Genomic DNA, 19,677 nt, shown 5'->3' with positions numbered 1-19,677 from the left:
GGAGTCGAGCAGGCGTGCACACTGCGCAGCGACATAGACCTTGTCAAGGAGGGGACACTCCAGGCGATGGATTTGACTCTGGAACGCGTTCGAGAGATCGAAATCAAAATTCGCGACGACATTAATCGCGTGGTCAGAGTGCCCTCGGCTCCGCTGAGCCCTCTGACTCCAGTGCGCCTCCTAACCCCATCACCACCGTCCCCCACCGCTTCCGAGGGCGCGGAATCCGTTATTTTCGCCCCTCTTCCAGACTCGATCCCCCGTCCAGCTGACGAGAACAAAGCCCACGACACGCTCTCCCCTCCCGCACCGGGCTCGCTACTTCCGCCGTTGCCAGAAGTTGACGAGCCAGTCGAAGACGCAGCCCCCACATATAAGAGGGCGCTGCCGGCAAGCCGGATCTCAGCAGGCGCAGCGCCTGGCTGGAATAGGCCCACGGGCTGGGCCATGAGATCCCCCGCCGCCGTCGCCTATTTGTCGGGTTCGGCGTCTCTCCCGGAGAGACCGCGCACACTTTCCCCCGTATCTCTGAGTGTTGAGCAACCCGACGTTGCAAACGGCCGTACGCGCACGGCATCTACCTCCTCAGCAGCGCGGGCCACCGCTCAGGAACAAACGGAGCTCGACGCGTTGTGGAGGCGCGGAAAGCCGCGAGGTCATCCAATCGCCCCTCTACTCGGTGGTCCGACGTATAACGCTCAGGGCTCAGGAAGGAAGCGCCCCCGAACCGGCGAGATCGACGAAGAGAGCGACCAGCTGGCCTCCGAGTCCGAGAGCAAGACGGCGCCCGATAATCAGGCTGGGGAGGAATTGATGGACCAGGGGGAATAATGCCCAGCCTTTTCAGCAGCATCTATATCATGTATTTTTAACTTACGCTAGCACTGAGATTGCTTATCGCACGATCTGGATGAACTCATGGTTATATATGTCAAGAACACGTACGCGCTGCCAAGAAGGCGCACTGGGATGCGTGGCTCGAAGAGGCCGACGCGAAGTCGATCTGGACCGTGGGGAAGTACATACGCTCAGGCTCGAACGATGGCAGCAAAAGCAGAGTGCCACCGCTGCACCGCCAGGGCAGTGCTCGACTGGAGCGCGAGAACGAGGCGAAAAGCCGCGTCCTCTACGAGACGTTCTTCCCACAACCCCCACCAGACCTCGAGCTCCCAGACCCGGACGCTGAACACTACCCTCCCCCGGCCTTCGAATTCGCACATGTCTCGGACCATCAGATCCACGCTGCCTGCCACCGCCTCAAGGAGTTCAAGACACCCAACGAGGTTTACAAACGGTGCGCAGATCTATTAGTCCCCTTTCTCGGCTGCCTCTTTCGCGCTACGTTCGACCTGCACTACTAACCAGAGGAGTGGAAAATATCCACAACAGTCGTGCTACGCAAACCTGGGAAAAGCGACTACTCGGTTGCGAAATCCTACAGGTCTATAGCTCTCATGAGCTGTATGGCCAAGATCCTGGCTTGAAGCGGCGCCGAGAACAGACACCACGACACTCCCATTCTCATCTCACCCCACTCGACTATACACACCCTACCTTTACACACATGCCTGAAGCTCCGGCGGACGGTGATGCTAAGCGACAAATGGACACGAGACTCGATTGATTAAATTAGCACGTACTGTCTACATAGGGCTTCGCCCTCAGTGACAATAAAGGGATCACAAACAAACAAACATGTCAAGAACACGGTGCTAAGACTCATCTGCCATCTTGTTAAGATCGCCGCCCCCGACCGGCCGCCAGTAGCGTCTTCTCCCTCTGCTTGTTGCGAAGTTCTTCACCACCTTCCCTCAAGCGACTCGAGCGTCGGCCATCCTGAATCGTTGCCGGAACGTCATTAACCCTTCGCTTCTTTGACGGGGGCTTCCGCGGTTGTCCAGATGATTCGCCGCTGGCTGTCGGCCTCTTCGCGGAGCGAGCGCTGGATTTCGGCTTCTTCGCACCCCGCACGTGCGCGGTGTCACCCTCTGGCCCTGCTGGGTCTTCACCTCCGCCTCCGGGCTCGCACTGCTTGCTTGCGGGAATCGCGATGCCCGTCGAAGGGGAACCCGTAGCGGCGATCTCTGGCTCGCGCTGAATCAGGCCTGTTGAACTGCTCGGTGCGCTCAAGTCCGCCGAAGCGCTCGGTGCACCCGCGTCCTGCTCCGGAGCAAGTTCGCTGAAGTCGGCTTCGTTGGGAACGGAGGGCCAATCATCTGGGTGTGGCGGCAATGGAGCGAACATAAGGGGAGGTGAAGGCGACGTATGCACGACGGCAGCGGCAGCGTCAACGGCGAGACGGGAACTATCAATATCGCCACTGGCCAAGGACCAGCCGCTGAGCCCCACTGCATTGAATCGTGAAGGCGGATTGTCCGTTCCGCGCGTCTTGCTCTGATCCTGACCGAAAATCGGTCCCGATATCGCCGCGGCGGGCTCGAGTTGCCTCAATCGGGTCTACGTCCTTAATCGAGGCATCAGGAATGGAAGAGATAAGTGCAAGCATGGATTCATGCGTGGTGAAATGTAGGTGGCTCTGGGCGACGAAAGGCGGAATGTGGGCCGGCAGTGGTTCGTCTGGGTCGTCAACGAAATGGCTACAGTGTATGTCCCGCAATGCCATCCCAACTGCCAGCAGCACCTGCTCCACGATTATCAACACTGCGACGTCCCCCGCCATCCAAGGCTTCCTCTCAAGCCATCGAAGAAGCGGTGCCAGGCCGTCATCGCGAGCATGGGTCTCCCTGGGCAAAGTCGACTGGCCCCAATCCCACGAAGCCCAGGGCGCCTCAGGAAGAGGCGGTGGTAGGTAGCCGGAGACGCGTTTTCCTCGCCCGCCCAATCTGCGGGCCGCGTTGAAGTAAGCTACGACGGCAGCGGTATACCTCCGGTCCGAGCTAAGACTTGCAAGAAAGACTACGCGTTTCTGGCCGCTCGAGATGCTGCGCGGGGCCTTCCCTCCAAAGGCGCCGCTCTTTGCGCCCGCGAAGGCCGGCAGCAGCTCGGCGTCTTCAATCTCGGTTTCGCTCTCGTCGGATTCCTCTTGGGGAGAATTTAAGGTCCTCGTCCGGTCCATCGCATCACTACCATGCGAGGAACTTTCCTCGCCCATAGCGGCGCGCCAGGCTTCCACGTCGGTGTCAGAGTCGGACTCCTCTGAAAAATCGGCTGCCTTTCGCTTGCCCTTCGCCTTTTTGGACATCGGCTGGCCCCCACGCTTTGGTGCCTTCACCGGCGGACGTCGCTCTGCCACATTGTCAGCCAGACATAGATGCTTAGCTGAGGGCCAACACTCACTCCGCATAGAGGCTGCCGTCTCATTTGGCCCCCGCCCGACGCCTTGCTCGCCACTGGGCGGGTCGCCCTCGCCACTCGCTTCTTGCCTCCGCGCGGCCTCCTTTTGTTGCTCGGCCTCTCGATTGGGGGCTTCCTCCACCCACCGCGCCACATGCGCGTCATATTCCTCCGATACGACACGGGCGTCCCCATCAACATCGTCAACATAGCTATGGAACCTGAAGGCCCCGTCCTCCCCCTCGTCATCTTGCAACTGTCTCCACAGGCGAACAAGCCGAACACAGTTCGCCTTCTTGATCTTCGAAGGGTCCTCAAAATCAACGTCGTTCAGCCAAAACTTGGAATCCAGGCAAGTCGGCGACCCATGGCGTTTCAGCTTTGCCCAGGGAAGCGCCTCTTTTGCTCCGTTGGAGGCGGCGGCTACATGGCGCGTCAGTGCTGACGCCTTTCAGCTGGTCGATAGCGCACCGTAATGCACGGTAAGGAACTCCCGCACAAGATGCTGCCACCACTGCACGGTCTTCGATGCATTGGCCTGTATTTCTGCGACGGTCGGAGGAATGGGGAGACCAGTGTCGGCATGTAGTGGCAGGAGAACCCCAAAAGCAGATTTCGGCTGCGCCTTGCTCGCCTTTAGACCAGGCAACGTCGCCAATGGCTTGTCGTCGAGCACTGCCGTCGTCCACTCATCCCAGTCGGACCACAGGCGGGTCGAGTCCCAGTCGGAACGCCTTGTGCGATCGGAAAAGCCAGACGGCGCCCCGTTCGCCTCATTGTGGTCCGCGCTGTACAGACAGTAAGCGGAATTCGCGGGGAAGGCCAGGCGAAGAGGCGTCTTACATGCCAATAACGGCCCCCTTGTCAGAAGTGCGGGCTCCCCACAACACCGTCATGTAAATGCCATCTTCCACCAACATCTTTCGTGTGAAAGTCGCCAATTTGCCGTCAATGGCCCGGCCGATCAATCTGCAAGTGGTCAAGTATATTCTGTAGAGGCGATGTAAGGTTGCTGGAGGTGGTGGTGAGTCGTCGGTCGTCACAGGTGCGTTAGATCCCGTTCCATAGCGGTAAACGACGCAGCGTAGTGACGGTACAAGAAAAACGACTAGTCTTATGTAAGCTACGAAGTCCGAGCTATCTGCCTTGGGAACCCTAACCCTCGACATCCTTACAGGCGAGGATCAGGTTCAGAATCACGCCCGAGTGTCCTGCTCGTTAGGGCGTTTCTCAACTTTGCACTACTACAAGTTACGGAACGGTGGTTTTCCTGAGTGAGTCATAGATCGTCATCCCGCTTACGCTTCTTGCCCTTCGGAGAGCCAGTCGCATTTGCATGAGAGCGTTTCCTTAGTACCTTCTCCTCGCGCACATACTCCTCGACCTCCAGGACCCTTTCCACACATTCGGGCTTGACGTGGTCAGGCAAGAGTCGTTCAACGTCGGCATAGAGCTCGAGCTCTTCAGCGTTGACTATGTAGTCCTGGGAAAACTTGTATTTCTCCTTCGCCTTTTCCCAATTGCCGTCTTCACGGCCTTCGGCGAGTAAGACGTGCACAACGCCACAGCGCTTACGGCCAGTCCGACCGGCGCGTTGCAACTGTAAAAGCTCGCGTCAGCATCTCCTTCTGCAATTGAGCCGTGCTACATACCATGCGAATCGGTGCCTTCTGGGCATCATAACAAACTACCATATCGACTTCGCCGATGTCGAGACCTTCTTCTCCGATAGACGTCGCTACGAGGACGTTGAATTCCCCCGCTTTGAATCGCTTGATGACCTATATGAAGCCTTCGTATGAACATCATGAGGTAGCTCAAATCATCGCGCCGGCTTACCTCTACTTGTTCCCGCTGCGCGAGGCCTGATCTACCCTGCTTGTCAGTCGCTTGACCAATGAAGCGCGTCGCCCGGACCAGAGGAGACTCCTTGCTGAGCATCTCCACAAGTTCATCTACACAATCTCTGTAGGAGGCGAAAACCATAACGCGTGAATCTTCCGCGCCGCTTGGACCTCGATCGTTATCCTCGACGTCTTCCTGGTCGATCATGCGGTTCGCGAAATGCTGTATGAGCAGTGTGCGCAGCTTCTCCATCTTGGGGTGCAAGGAAAAGCCGCGGTTCTTCTGGTCCTCAATCTCCTTGATGAGAGCCTGAAAGTTGCGGTCTTTCTGCAAGTCTTGCTGGCTCTTGCTTACTTGCTTGTTGACCGCTTCATTGTCTACCCCGGACAGCAAGCTGTTCAAGGTGCCGCAGCACATGTTCGTGCTAGCTTCGTACTACAAAACATCGTGAGCGAAGCATATGGAGTATTTTGAATCCTCGATGCATACCAGATAGCCCATCGCTCGCGCTAGCGGCTGCAATTTGCTGGCAGCAGCTAAGATCCAGATGGGGGCGTGTTGTGCACGAAGCTCGTTTAAAGCAGCCTGACTTCTGAAGGAGTGCAGCATAACTGGATCGGGGGAGCCATGCATTGCGCCGCGACCCTGAATAGTCTTGATGAGTGGCTTGAATGGCAATGTAAGTTTGCCATTTTAATATGGGGTTGCACAGCCGCACCTGCATGATCTTGATGAGGAGATCGCGCAGCTTGAGGATATCACCACTCATCGGGATGAGGTGCTTGGTAATTTCCTTCTTGTGGACGTAGTTGCGGATGTCAAGGCTCTCCTCGTCTCGAGCCTCGATGTGGCTGATATGCAAGCAATCCACGATTCCCTGCGTGGCCTCGGGTGTGCCGCCAGGCGTGGCCGTCAATGCAAGGACACGGAAGTGTGGGTTCTTCGCCATCATGCATCGGATGACTTGAGTGTAGGCGTGCTCGCCCGAACCTTTATGTGCCTCGTCTGCATATGCAGTCAGGTCAAATTCTCGCGAAACACATCTACTCGCGTACAGACCGATTACAATCAGGATGATATCTAGCGGGTTGCAAGTCTCGGAGATCAGATCGCTCAGCAGTGTTTGCGGCGTCATGTAGAACACTCGCTTGCTCGTATACTAACGACTCTGTTAAACATGCGTTCACGGCTGAAAAAGGAATCACCCACAGCATTTAGTCGCTTCGCTCGAGACGTCTCGCCTGTGAGCTCGGCAGCGTGACTACCTGGTATGCCACATGACTTGTGGCTGGCATCTATTTGTTGCGCGACCAGGGGCTTCGTTGGCGCAAGAAAGATAACTTTACCATCTGGGAACCAGTGAAAAACTGCTCCTCCGAATGGTTTCAGTGTCACAATCAGTATGGGGAAGAAGCGAAGATACGCACAGTTCAACATGACAACGCCGGCGATGAACGTCTTCCCTAGTCCGGTTGGTAATGCCACAAGTGTGTTCTCGAAGAAACAATGCTTTACGATATTGAACTGGTAGTCGCGCTTCGGGTGGTTAAGCGGATAGATCCAGTGCTTAGCGGCCAGAAGATCGGGCTTCAGTTTGATCGGTTGGGGCTACAGCGACTGAATATTTGATTTCTTGACAGTCACATAGAAAACATGCTCTTACCGGGCTACATCCGGAGTACAAGCATACATGAGCCTTTGACAAGCGCGGGAGCTATGTGCAGTACACTTACCCAACGGGCACAAAGGGTGATCGTTTCACTTCTACAGGTTCCTCCTCCATGTCGTCGTAATATGTTTTCCCCATGCCTTTCTTCCTAGGTTTCTGTTCCGCCGACTGCCGCCCACCCAAGTTGGCGAAGCGGGCGTGGTCCCATTGCTTGGTCTTCCTCTCGGCAAGAGTAGCCTGAGCGCTGTGAGTGCCGTGCATTGGCGTAGATCTGGGTTTGGAAGACGCGACTTCGCGCAACAACATGGTCTGGGCGGTGCCCTTGGAAGATGGCCATTGCATTGCCGCTCTACTTGGCCCTGCCATTGGTGGCCCGCGGTACTGACATGCCGCAGCCCTACCTTCCTGGATGTCTTGAAGGTCGGCAACGTCGTAATCAAAGCGGTCAAACAGATCTGACTCGGAGTCCTCAATTGCAGAGCGTGTGGGAGACGGAGGTCTCTGCGAAGACCCTGAGTGCGCTGTGAGTTTGGCTGGCTTCGGGGAAGATGCATGAGCAGCCTCTATTGCGTCAACTTCATTGAGGAAATCTGAGTCGAGCTCGTCGTCAAAATAGCCGTCAGAGCTCATGGTTGGAACAAGGACGGAGTCTCGGTCCCACACCGCTTGGCAGCTATACCGTCTTGTGACGCTCATGAGCTTTAAAAGGCAAGCACTGGCGTCACGTCGATAACGCCGGGATACTGAAACATGAGGCAGCGGCATGATCGGGCTTGCGGCTTACTCACATACAGACGAGGTACACGCGATCTTCTTGACTTGGGTTCATAGGTTGCAGATGGTGAAGAATTCGACATGAGAGGAGTGTGGGGGCAAAGAAGACGAGGAGGATACTACAAGACTAGACGCGGAGCCGGGAGACGCACTCGCACACGCTCAGCCAGAGTCTTAGATCACGTGCTACAGTGTGCGGACTCATGCAGTGAAGCGTAAGGCTACTATGCGTTGTCCTCGCACAATTCGTCTCTTTTACAGGTTTCTACATATATATCATACCCATTGCAGTCAGTACATGATGTGTTCATGAGAGGAGGCTGGGGCATACAAGGAGGATAATTGAATTTCGTTCGGGAGAGTACATGCTTATGTAACTTACTGCCATATACGGAATAGCCAGATGAGGCTGCGGGGCGCGGTCAGTTGGCCGACTTTCTCTATTCTGAAAGTTTCCTCAGATGGGAAACAGCTGACGCACCAGTATGTCAAGTTTTGACGTCGGTGTGAGTGAGGGCTCAAGGAGGATAAACAACTTCGTCCCAGCAAGAGCGAGTACTTACAGGCGCTCGTCCAAGTCACGCGCGCAACTCGATCGTTCGGTGATCAGCGCTCAGCCACTAGCGCTAAGTATTCAATGCTCCTCCTTACTGGTGGCTAACGCTGCGACTCATGTCGCCTTGCCTCCTCCCTTCTCCAGCCCGCCCCCTGTCTCTATCTTCACCCGCTGAACAACGGAAGCAGCCGTTACTCGAGTCTGGGAGGAGGGTGCAAAGGTACGTCGCAGGGCGGGCGGTGACGGGAAAATCTCACCAATTGCACCACACCCGGCCATGTGTAGTGTAGTTCCGCATTAAGGACGTCAAGTGCAGGAGCTCTAATGGAACGTCCATCAATGGCGAGCGGCCGAGTCCTGAAGAGCTTGAGTGTGAGTCCCTCCTCACCCGCCAACGTCGCTCGCGTTGAAACAGACATGCTTCACGTTAGGAATCCGGTATCGACATAGTCTGCGACGATAGCAAGACCGCCATCCACCCGAAAGTTGCAGCGCGCGTTCTCTGCGCATTCATGAGCCTCGCGTTTGAGCTGGAAAATAGCATAGAACACTGGTGCGTTCACTCTGGGACTAGCTCCGAGGCCGACGGCTAAACAAGACGTGCTGCTCAGCCTTACGATCCGCCTCCCTCAGTTCTTCCCCATCATGCCGCCTCAGCCCCAGAGCCCACAAGCCCTGAACGAGTTGCAGAGCCAGTTCTGCGAGACTCGATCATCATCGCTCGCTACTCATGCCGAGAAGATTCAGACGTTTGACCAGGCGGGATGCGCAGCGTCGACTGGGTCAGCAGACGACCACTCGGACGTGCTCTACGTACCGGCAGGCCAGAAGCGCGAGGACGGAGGCACCGTATTTGCTGAGTAAGTGTCTCGATTGCTCACGCACGACGCTCTCTGATCGTATGCATCCCGTCGTGACTCTCACTTCGCATGTCACCCAACGTTCTCTCTGCCTCCTTTTGGTCGCTCATTCCTCTCGCCATCCCAATCTCGCCACCTCTATCTCTATGCGCCGCCGGGCAGCCCTAACTCCGCCGCCAGTGAACGCTGCACGCGGGACGCGGATGCATACCGCTTAGCGACCCAGCCCGCTCCAGAGTACATACCGCGCTACCAGCGCAACGCTCTACTGCAAGACCTTACCCGGCGCGGAAGCGGAACGATACGGCAGGCTTGTGCGCGCACTCGGCTCCGGCGCGCTTTTGGATCCATAGTTGTCGGACACGACGTCCGCCGAGACGGCGCAGTGCCTGCGACTGGCACGGCGCTCGTGCGATCCTGGGTCAGCCGCTCGCGCGACAACTTCGTTTTCAGGATGCCAGAGAATGACCGGACTCCGCCCGTGCTTGAGGAGACGCTGATGGTGCTGGCGTTCGATCGGCCTGACGGTGCGGCGAAGCGGACAGGTGTGAGCATCGTGATTATCTCTGTTGCCCAACCTGACGTTTGTCGTAGCTGTGCACCATGTCCACTGTGGAGCCTTACGAGCTGAGCTTTCTTGGTCTAGCATACAAGCCCCTTCCACCGCCGAAACGTAAGCGTCGTTCTCTGCGTATACTGCTCAGCGTCTGACGGACTGACTTTGCTAGGCAAACGAGGTCCGTACAAGAAGAGGAAGATCAAGTCTGCGGAGACCATCGAGTCTTCGGTTGAGCCTGAGGATACTCAGTCTGGGGTGGCTGAACAAGCCACTAGCACCTAACGCCCACGCGGGCCATGTCAATAGCATCGTCCGTGTGCATCTGTCGTGTACAGAACCTCGAGGTAGATCGCTCTCGCAACAAGGGGGATACGTCCGGCTTCCCGCAGTCGGTGAGTACTTCTTTCACCTTTTGGACGGCTGGCGTCCTCGTCATGATGTTTGAGGCATTTGGCTTTAGCAAGGGCTACCTTGCATTGCAGAAAACTATCTCAGCTACCTTTGGGCTGTCTGCTTTCGCAGGCGTGTCCGCTATCTCTGAACCCTTTTATCTTCGTTCGTTGCAAAGCTTTCAGTTTGTGCTGACTTCAGTTTCTTTCAGACCTTGCTTGTGGTGACGGACGGCCGCGTTCAGCTCCGGATTTGCTGTCGGCGAGCGCGGGAAAGACGAGTGGGCAGGTTAGATGTCTCTTCGTCGCTGTACTCAGTGCAGTTGTAGGCCTGTGTGGGTAGCGTTCGTTCGGCGCACTGCATGTCCTCGTCGAAGTGTATAATGCATGTTACATCTTCTCAACAATGACATTGACCAGCTGTGTTTTGGCCCTTGTCGCGCGGAATGGCTGTTACTCATACTGGTGATACACGTCCTGGCGTGCGCCACGAAGAATTCGTCAGAACCGAGTAAGTCCGTAGATATATTATATACATAGCCGTCTATACATGAGTGGTTCGGTGGCCTGCACCGCCCGTGAACGAGATGAGCAACAAATAATCTACGTAGCACCTTCAATACAGGAAACTGTCCATAGGTATGCATCCAAGTCCGGTCGTACAATAGCAATGGAGACTACAGATCAAACGTTACAATGCAGAATTTACCTTGCGCTGCAGCTTCAGAAGCCGGTCGCGCTCATCGCGTGCCTCTTGCTCCGCCTCCTTCTTAACCTTCTTCCGTTCCCTTTCCTCCGCCTCCGCTTCTCTGTTCAATCTGTCCTCCTCCGTCTTGCGCTGAACCATCAACTCCTCGACCTTCTTCTCTCGCAACTTGAAATATTCGACCCGCTCAGGCGTCGCCTCCACGCCCTTGACTGCGATGCGAATGGCCCCGATATCGACCCAGAAGTTATCGAAATCACGCCTTGCCTGCTCAAGTTCATCGTCATGGCTTCGGGAAGGGTGGTTCTTCCTGGCGAATGGGTCGAGAGCGTCGACCTGTGGGTCTGCAGCCCTCCGGCGCTGTGTGTGCTCTCCCAATAGCCACTGAGAAATCAGCCTGGCAAAGGACAGGGCGTATCCCAGCGGGGTGTCTGCGCTCGTCCTAGTTCTCCAATCTGGGAGCTGTCCCGTCCGGGACATAAGGAAATTGGACTTCTTGTCGTAGCATTCAACGTAGTCGGCCGTCAGCCAGTCCCGAACTGGGGAGTCCATGTCTTCAAGTCCCTCGTCGTCGAAGGCCCAAGCGTAGTACAGCGCGACCCACACGAATGCCTCTAGATCGTGACGATAGAGTCGCTCGATATGACCCTTCCAATAGGCGTCCGTCAAGAGGTCAAGAGCCATGAAGGGAATGGTGCCCGTCCTCTCCGAGCCTTGAGGTATGCTTGGCTGGCCAACTACCACCACGCGAGCAAGGTCGAAATCGCGCACTCTGATGCACAGCGAATATAGGTCAACGCCCAAGTTCCAAAAGCTGATGTCGGTGTGTTCGATTCGGTACCTGTCGTTACCAATCCACAGGAGCATGTGACCTATCAAGGCGTTGAGTGCATCGCGCGAATAGATCACGCGCAGACACTTACAGTATATGCAATCGATCATGCCCCGCACGAACTCGAGGCCAGCCAGATACGTCAATGGCTTGAGCTTCTCCTCGAAGATGCACCGCAGGATGCGCTCCCCATGGTGCTCAGCGTCGATGAGCGACCGTGTGGAGTCACTGAACAGACGGAGATGGCCTCGGACGTCGTCTGTAGACAGATGCGCGAAGTCTTTGAATGCAGCCACGTCTGTCAACGTTCCCAGCACCTCTTTGCCCATCTCCTCGACGATTTCGCGAGCTATCCATACCGTCTCGGCCTCATTGTGGCGTGTCGTCTGGGGATATGACCATTTCGCGACATAAGACATTGTAGGCATGTCTGGGTCCTGCGCCTCAAGCACCGTTGTTCGACGCCCTTTCAGTATAGGCGAGGGCTTGTGGAGGACACACTGTGGATCCACCACCATGGTCTTGGGCACGCCATTCCTGCTCGTTCCAACGACTTCGAAAGTCATGGCCGCCGGTTGAGCGGGCATCGTTCTTGTGCTACCAGCCGGTCCCGCCGGGATCTCATCTCGCGGTACATCTCGCGGTAAAGCCAGACCCCGGACCACGTTGAGTCTCGCCTCAGAGTTCGTCCCCGGCGGGAACCCCCACTGCGGGAGCTTGAAGCGCTGGAGCAACATCAAGACGAGCACGAAGTCTGCGGTGTGTGCGAGTATGTTGAAGCCCTGCGCTTGGATCGCCCCCGCGCTGTCGAAATACCATATCCACGTCCAATCGTCTGTATGCGTTGTGGTCAGCCCGAACAAGACAGCAGCAAACGAACACAAACCTTGGGTCAGCATGCCCAGTCCATGATCTCTGATCATCCCCTCCACAGAAAGCATTTCGGAGGCATAAATGGCCATCTGCACCATCGGGGGCGGGCGGTTTGGATCGTTCTCTTTCGCTTTCGCTCTCCCTTTCGCTTGCGCTTTCTTCATGTCAACATCGCTCTCTTTGGTCAGCCCCGTTGGTCTGGTATTTGCGTTATTCGTCTTCTGCCGTTTCGAACTACTCGCAACAGCTGACTGCGACGAATTTTTGCGCTTCGAACCGGTCAATACCTTCGCGTCTGCAGAGCACGGACGGTCAGATTCGTATAGACGTCAAATTTAAAAAAAACATTGTACCATTAATAGACGGGTCGGCCTTCAATGAGACCAGCGCCGGAACCTCGAGGGTCATGCCAGTGACGAATTTGGACGGATCCGCGTATGGGACGACCTTGCCCTTCGACGGAGTATACAGTCGAATGTCCTGTATCTGTACCGTGTTGACCTTGGTCTTCTTCAGCTCGTCCGCCATTAGCACCTGGCTCCAGCCCAGTTTAATTGAAATGTCGCTGAACTCGCTGAACGAGGCCGTGACCCATTTCCGCGCGTCTTCCCAGCTTGAAGCTCGGTTGCCATGCCGCAAAATGCCACGCCAGTTGATGTACACTAGGTCTGGCTTGCGATACGTGGTCTGTTCGTCGTGGTTGCCGATGATTACGTTCGGATCGTTGCAGACACATATGATGTCCAGGTCCGACGGTTGGCCTAACTCCTGCAGCTCTGTGCGGCATTGCGCGAGGACCTCGTTCATCAGCTCGATGTACGGCTTGTACATCGAGCTTTCACGTCCGCCAAAACTCAACTTATCCCGGCTGTGGTATGTATTAGATCACGTGTATCCATATGACTTCCACTCGTTACTCACAGGTTTTCCACCCGTTCGACTATTTCGGGACTCGTACTCATCTTCTGGGCCTCCTCCATGCATCTTGCAAGCTTTCCGTCGAGGTCCTGCTCGCCCGGCAAGACCGATTTGAGTAAGAACGTCTGCATGCTCTTCAGGGTGCACTGTTGGTGCGTTTCGAGGTCATGTTCGATGCCGGGGGACACGTCTTGCAACCTGGACATGCGGCGTCCACCGTCAGTCCGGGCATATGTGCTGCGCGACTTGTGCCCTACCTCAACCCCGTAGTGCTTGCGCCTTGGGACGAAGCGAAGCTGGCGGACGCCTTGAAGTTGGACGGCGTCGATAAGAGGATGGGTCTCGGTCGAGTCTTCCTAGGAGTTGCGGGCGGCAGCATTGATGGGCCTTCTGTTTCATTCGTGAAGTTGGACATGGCTGTCTATGTACATTGAATTACAAAGTCCAGCCACGCACCGAGCTGTAACGCCAGCCACAGTAGTCGACAAGCACGGACAAATACTACTATATCGGGACACGATCTCGGCGAACTTAGACGTCGATCACTGAGCAGTGAGGCCTACTACTACTAGTGAGGCCTCAGAGAACTTACTCCGAATGGATCTCCTTGTGAACGAATCTGACCGATCGTTTCGACGCAGGGATTACGCGATGCATCGTGCATGCCTGATGATTGGCATGACGCCTCACATGCACACGTCGAGGTTCGTATTCTCGCGCGTACAAAAGAAAGCCCAAATCCGTACGCATCAGTTCAAAGCTTGTCTCCGACTGGATCCAGAGGCACGTAAATCCTCTATGGTCCTTGCAGACTATTCCGAGCCTCATATATCGTCATTCATGTGGTCGCGGTGCATATGACTCGATTGCCGTGGTTCGTGGTACGCTTGACTACGACCATCGCGCACAATGTGTTTCCTTCTAAAGTCCGCACAATGCGTGCGTGTGTGCAATGGGCATCAACCCTGCATCAGGCCCCAGGAATGAATTGCAAACCGCTCCGTCGACAACCACCTACTGAACATCAATTCTGAGTTGTAAATCTTGGTATGATTGAAGGCCCACTGCTGTGTCGTTCGAAACATCCGCATCAGCCTTGACCACGACCGCACGTTCACGCGCACATCGTCATCCGAGAGTCGCACACGGCAACGAGCGAGCGTCTGACAGTCCACCGTCCCCTCAAAGCCCGCTTCCACACCAGTTAGTACACCGGCATAAGTATTCCTTAACCACACGTCACGTAATGACAAGGGCAGCAACGTCCAAGCGATTGTTGCGGGGTATGACTATCGAGTTACATTCAGAATTTTTACTAATCCCAGCATCGAACCGCAGAACTCTGACTACGGAAGCCGGTCTACACGTAGGCACCGTCCTGGCCTGAGCGCTTTGGCGATAAGCAAGGACGAGACCACCCGCCCCGCCAGCACCTTTTTCGCGGCGACGGATCCCCAGGCATCAAGATGGATGGGCTACTAGTACAGCGGGAGTGCGGCCCGCGACCATGAAGAAAGTGAGCGCGAGAGTTACGCGATGGATGGATGGAATGCAGGTGGGGATGCGGATGATTGCCGGTGGCGGGAGTGGGAGTGGGAGCATGGCGACGATGCGAAACCAAGAACGACGATGCGATGCGGGTGCGAGGAAAGCGGATGCGAGGTGGGAGGGGATGACGAAAGCAGTGGGAATGCGAAGCGAGGAACTGAAGCAAAGGGATGGATGGCCAGCGCGGAGCACTCAATACTCCGGCCGCTTGTACTCGTCGTCGCCCGCGATCATCGGGCTGTCCACGATGTAGCTCTCCACGTCGCCCTTCATGACCCGCCCCGTCGCGTCGTACTGCACGAAGCTCGGGTCGGACGGCACGCTCTCCGTCGCGTTGACCGTCCGGCTGCGGTTCCCGCTGCTGAACGCGATCGTCGAGTTTACGCCGGAACTATCCCGTATACGCGTGAGTAGGACAGTGAGAAAACGACGGAAGTGACACACCCGTAAATTTCGACACTAGAGGACGTGTACGTCGCGAGCCGGCGCACGACACGACATGCCACGATCTTCGCCATCGGCGCGATCGGTCAGTTGTATGGAAGACGCAGAAAAGGTAACGCACGGTGGACGCGATTGCCGCGGGAACGTTGGCGATGATCGACATGACGGCATTCAAGTTCAACAGCATGAATATCTTAGAAACGGCCTTCAGTGCTGTATCAGGCCGGGTTAACAGCTGCACCTACCGTCGCTAGCAGATTCGCCAGGAAACTGCACACTGCCGTAGTCAGCGATCGCAGCGCGTCTACACTTGGAGACCACTCACGCAACGAAGAAGTAAATCAAACCGTCACCAAAGACCAGCTGCATGATCTTGCTCTGCTTCCGGCGGCTGTTGCCCGGGAACGCGAGCTTCCACCCGGTCAGCATGAGCACGGCAAAGTCGAAGGCCATGGAGTAGATGAACGTGGCAGCGAGAAGCTTGTTGTTCGTGTTCGTGATTGCGCAGCCTTGGCCGGAGATCCATGCTGCCTTGATATAGATACCTATCGACATAGTTGAGAATGTTATCGAGCGGAGTGGCTGACGACTCACCGTGCAAAAGGAGCGACCAGTGCCCGAGGATGACCGCGATGAGGGGTATGACTATGTACAACGCCTGCGACCACACAGCCATACTACAAGGGTATATGTGAGTATATGCAACGGTGACTTGACAGCATGTGATGAAATAAACCATAGCGAAGAGACACGTACGTGCGAATAGAAAGGTTGATGCTCGCGAGACCGATCGCCGAGTTACCAAAGACCTGAGCAATCGAAACCCCATTAGATCACACCGGATCGCCGAGGGAGCTCATATATGCGCACCTGGTTGTAGGTGTACAAGGCCTGGCAGTTAACCTCCCTGCAAGGGTGTCAGAGGTGATCACGGGTGAGGCAAATTACATACTTGGTAACGTCAAGCGCGATCGCGCTACAACGGAACATTCGTGAGCGACTAGACTTGACGTACACCGCGGACGGACTTACATGCCAACGAGCGCGAACAGCAGGAAATATCTGCCGGCGAAATAGAATATCTATACAGTGTCAGCATGCGACTTCAATCTGTGGAGGAAGGAGATGCAACTGAGGACATGGTCCGCCATGCGGATCAGAGTCCTGACACCGTCATGACAAGTGGCGGCTCCGGCCTGAAAACATCGGAACGATGTCTACAGTATTCCCAGTTTGCAGCTTGACATACCCGGACACTGGCAGCACGGAGCCACGGCATGAGTCGGAATACAAACTGACAGCGCGCGGTGCTCCATGAAGCTGTACAGATATATCAAGGTCTCATCCAGACCCCGAGATATGCCGAAAGAAATGGCCAAAGGTCCATTTTTTCTGACCGAAGTATAGGATTGAACACTAACCATTGGCCATCTGAACTTGCGCTTGCCTGATATGTAATCCCAATCGAATAGGAGGGAGCTGAAGAACTCCCAACTGGTACGAGATTCCCTTAATAGTCCATCCACGGTAGTATACAGTCTTCACGTACCAATACAGGCCGAGGAGCGCATGCATGAACCTGCTGAAGGCGACTGGTACGCACGGGTGTCAGCGCACGGTCTACGCGAAATTCGATTTTGAATTTGATCTGGGGACAGGGCAGGGGATCACGCATTTTGCTTCTGCCAGCGGCCCAGCGCGAGCCTCTGCCCTCCCACCAAGTCCAACAAAATCACAGTGGTCAGAAAGGGAAGCCCAACCTGAGTCGGCCTCGATCTCGGTTTCAGATTGCCAATTGACCATGGTGGGTTCGTGCTACGGGACCGACGGGCTCGGCTGGATGATCGAGGGAGCAAGCGCGCCGAAAGAGGGCGGGATGACTCGAGCGGCGGAAGGGAGACGCGGGCTATATAGGCTAGGCAGCTGGGCATGTTGTGCGGAGAAGACTGGGCGGGCGTGGGGATCGAGGCGGCCTTCGCTGCGAACATCTCCGGGCGTCCTTCTGTCTCGACCCTGCGAAGATCCACCACGCCCTCCTCCTGTCACATGTCACACATGTCACCCTCCACTCTCTCCTTCTCCTTTCCTCTCCGGCTCTGCGCCCTTGTCCATATGCTTGCCCTCGTATTCGCCTTTCTGACAGCTTGTTGTATCTTGGCTAACCACCCTAGTGCACTACTGGACACTACTCGGACGGCCTGTCTGCGACAGAAAGCTCCCAAGGGTCAGCTAAGCAGCCGCCCACAAATCCGTATAGAATTCCTCTTTGAATTTGAGGGTGCCCGCAAAGGAAACCTTCCACGGCGGGCAGCCCGAGTTCCTTCATATTGGCCAGAAATGGCTATGCGTGACCCCCGGGACGAAGCAGTACGTCACGTAAGAACTCTAGTCCTTTGGAGTCCAAGAACGTCCGTGAGCTTCCCCCTTCTCGGGGATTGATGGCTTCCGTCTTTGCTCACTCGAGCGTATGGTTAGATATCGGGACCTTAAGCGTGCCTGCTCCCGACGAATGCAAGTCTCGTCTACTCAGAGGCGCTCTTCGACGTCGCTGCGGGGTGCGCTGGCTCCTGCTGGCCCTAGCTATTGCCCGCGGCCAGTTGGCGCTCTGTGCGTGAGCCTCCTCGTCGGGTGAACACTTCAGTCCGGTAGCAACGAGGCTACCATCCACCGGGTCCCATCGTGTTCGCCAGTCTCACACTAACATTGACCAGGCCACACCCATCCTTCTCCTCTCGCGCGCACAGTTAACGTTCTACCCTCACGAATGCACCATCGCATGCCCTCGCGACCTTCCTGTGTCTCCGCGTCTCACCATCAGATGCCAGACGCGCCCGCCGCCAGATTCCGGACATAGATCACGCCAGTTACCGTCAACCTCTCTGATTTCGCGTCCGTGCTGCCCTCCGTGGCTCGCGTGCAGGCGAGTGGGAAAGCGCAGTCTGGTCCATATGTAAACACTCCCCCATCGCTCGACGTGACGCGCCCGCCAAGGTTCGAGTTCAAACGGAAGACCTAATGCGGTACTTGGTGTGGCGACAACAACTTGATATCGATCCTCGACGCTCTTGTCGTCAGTTGAGACTTTCGGTGGGAAGTCGTGACGTGTACTTGAGCCTCAAGTAACGTCGCTTCGTCTTTTGACTTCTCCATCCCGACGCAGGAAGACCATCCTCCTGCTAAATTGGGATATGCACGGTATGGGATAATGCCGGCATGATGCTGCACGCATCTCCGAGGCGACGAGGAACCTCGACAGCCCAGGCCACGCCTCAATGCAACACGCGTACTCAAGCTTTCGAGAAATCCGTCTGGCGACACTGGCAAGCCCTGCAGTGCGAAATTTTATGATCCGAGCCCTGCCTAAGCTCGTGCGCCGTCAAGGCGCGTCCCAGAAGGGAGGGCGACTTCCGCAGGCTGTAGGCGCGTGTGTGCCCATACAAGGCATCTCCCGTAATTCGGCATCACCGATTACGAACTGATTTACCCCGTATGGGGAGGAGGACGACTCGGATCATGCGACTGTCTCTCGCCTCGAGCTTTGCCGGTGACAGCGACGTCGACGTGGCAGATACACGGTGGCACCGACTGTGCCAATCCGAGTCGTCCGCCGACCTCCCTCGAATATGCGACGCTGGCCACTGACAAGTTCGCCCTCGTTCATCGAATCATCCTGGCTCGAAGATCGGTGCAGGCCACGCTTGGGCCACGCACAACGTCATGATGGAATCTTCCGCATCAGCGCCGATCGCTGCACAGCACTCGCCTGTTCGCCCGCATCCCGGCCCAGTCCCGGCCTTCGGACCATTCGAAGCCAACTCAAAACGCTGACGCCCTCGTATCACTGCAAGCTCACGCCGAGGTCGGCCCACCGTGTGTGCGTCCGCTCGCTCTCACCGCAAGCTCGATCGCAGCTCCGCACATGAACTTGACTGATAGCAGTTTCGCGCATAATTGATCGCGATTGCCGGCGCACTTGCGGGGCCGCCCATTCGCCACCGGTTGCAGGCTTGGACGACCGTAGCCTGATACGATGTGCACTGAGTTCTGGGTGGACCGACTCGGGGCTTCCTCGAGGCGGGAATCATCCCTGGATGCGGTCGGCTCCCGCTGCCAGTGTGTGCCTCGCCTTCCTGTCAAATTTGGATCGTCCGGCTTGAGCCGTGCGCGCGTGAGGTACGCGGTCAGAAGGGAGGTCGAGAACGCGCGTGGCGAGGCTGCGCGTGCGGGTCCATCCCGCTCCCGGAGGCACGTAAATGGCGTTTCCGGTGTTGTCGGGACCCAGTGATGCGGGCGCGAACGTGCACACGATGCCCCGCGAAGTCGCATGCGCCGTGACCGCCGATAGAGCTCACTGCAATTGCGAAGGCAGTCTGCCTGCCGCGCTTGGACCTTGGTAGGGTCCCATCAGGA

At 56.4% G+C, this 19,677-nt stretch overlaps 7 protein-coding genes across 7 annotated transcripts; 2 read left to right on the top strand and 5 right to left on the bottom strand.

The window, feature by feature from the left end:
- Positions 1-1,606: 1,606 nt before the first annotated feature.
- Positions 1,607-4,463, bottom strand: B0H18DRAFT_1043827 (uncharacterized protein; the record flags this gene model as incomplete). The annotated part of the gene is made up of 5 exons (XM_048030688.1): positions 1,607-2,436; positions 2,462-3,246; positions 3,298-3,717; positions 3,766-4,082; positions 4,138-4,463. The coding sequence occupies 5 exons, from the start codon at positions 4,461-4,463 to the stop codon at positions 1,735-1,737; spliced, it is 2,550 nt and encodes an 849-aa protein (XP_047886866.1). The 3' UTR covers positions 1,607-1,734.
- A 110-nt stretch (positions 4,464-4,573) lies between these two features.
- On the bottom strand, positions 4,574-6,702 carry B0H18DRAFT_886502 (P-loop containing nucleoside triphosphate hydrolase protein; the record flags this gene model as incomplete). The annotated part of the gene is made up of 7 exons (XM_048041126.1): positions 4,574-4,894; positions 4,947-5,075; positions 5,134-5,563; positions 5,730-6,144; positions 6,199-6,298; positions 6,349-6,506; positions 6,567-6,702. Coding segments are annotated over 7 exons (1,689 nt in total), but the record flags the coding sequence as incomplete, so codon positions are not given.
- Positions 6,703-8,982: 2,280 nt separating this feature from the next.
- On the bottom strand, positions 8,983-9,795 carry B0H18DRAFT_1043817 (uncharacterized protein). The gene is made up of 3 exons (XM_048030687.1): positions 9,727-9,795; positions 9,593-9,671; positions 8,983-9,543 (listed from the first exon to the last, which is right to left on the bottom strand). Exons 2-3 carry the CDS (start codon positions 9,645-9,647, stop codon positions 9,248-9,250), a joined length of 351 nt encoding a protein of 116 aa, XP_047886864.1. The 5' UTR covers positions 9,648-9,671; positions 9,727-9,795; the 3' UTR covers positions 8,983-9,247.
- Positions 9,796-9,834: 39 nt separating this feature from the next.
- B0H18DRAFT_1043816 (uncharacterized protein) lies at positions 9,835-10,180 on the top strand. The gene has a single exon (XM_048030686.1). It carries the CDS (start codon positions 9,854-9,856, stop codon positions 10,172-10,174), a length of 321 nt encoding a protein of 106 aa, XP_047886863.1. The 5' UTR covers positions 9,835-9,853; the 3' UTR covers positions 10,175-10,180.
- A 457-nt stretch (positions 10,181-10,637) lies between these two features.
- On the bottom strand, positions 10,638-12,455 carry B0H18DRAFT_886495 (uncharacterized protein; the record flags this gene model as incomplete). Its single annotated transcript, XM_048041125.1, has 3 exons — positions 10,638-11,524; positions 11,576-12,319; positions 12,371-12,455. The coding sequence occupies 3 exons, from the start codon at positions 12,453-12,455 to the stop codon at positions 10,638-10,640; spliced, it is 1,716 nt and encodes a 571-aa protein (XP_047886862.1).
- A 2,560-nt stretch (positions 12,456-15,015) lies between these two features.
- On the bottom strand, positions 15,016-17,070 carry B0H18DRAFT_886481 (uncharacterized protein; the record flags this gene model as incomplete). Its single annotated transcript, XM_048041124.1, has 13 exons — positions 15,016-15,214; positions 15,241-15,332; positions 15,389-15,460; positions 15,513-15,537; positions 15,593-15,812; positions 15,862-15,944; positions 16,024-16,076; positions 16,138-16,174; positions 16,220-16,243; positions 16,300-16,349; positions 16,689-16,761; positions 16,817-16,859; positions 17,028-17,070. The coding sequence occupies 13 exons, from the start codon at positions 17,068-17,070 to the stop codon at positions 15,016-15,018; spliced, it is 1,014 nt and encodes a 337-aa protein (XP_047886861.1).
- B0H18DRAFT_115164 (uncharacterized protein) lies at positions 17,035-18,219 on the top strand. The gene is made up of 2 exons (XM_048035733.1): positions 17,035-17,675; positions 17,743-18,219. Exons 1-2 carry the CDS (start codon positions 17,197-17,199, stop codon positions 17,897-17,899), a joined length of 636 nt encoding a protein of 211 aa, XP_047886860.1. The 5' UTR covers positions 17,035-17,196; the 3' UTR covers positions 17,900-18,219.
- Positions 18,220-19,677: the final 1,458 nt, after the last annotated feature.

Source organism: Fomitopsis serialis, assembly GCF_022376445.1.
Source record: "Fomitopsis serialis strain Sig1Antser10 chromosome Unknown B0H18scaffold_147, whole genome shotgun sequence".
Lineage (NCBI taxonomy): Eukaryota > Fungi > Basidiomycota > Agaricomycetes > Polyporales > Fomitopsidaceae > Fomitopsis > Fomitopsis serialis.
Note: the sequence above shows the minus strand (reverse complement) of the source record. Positions and strands in the feature narration are given on the sequence as shown.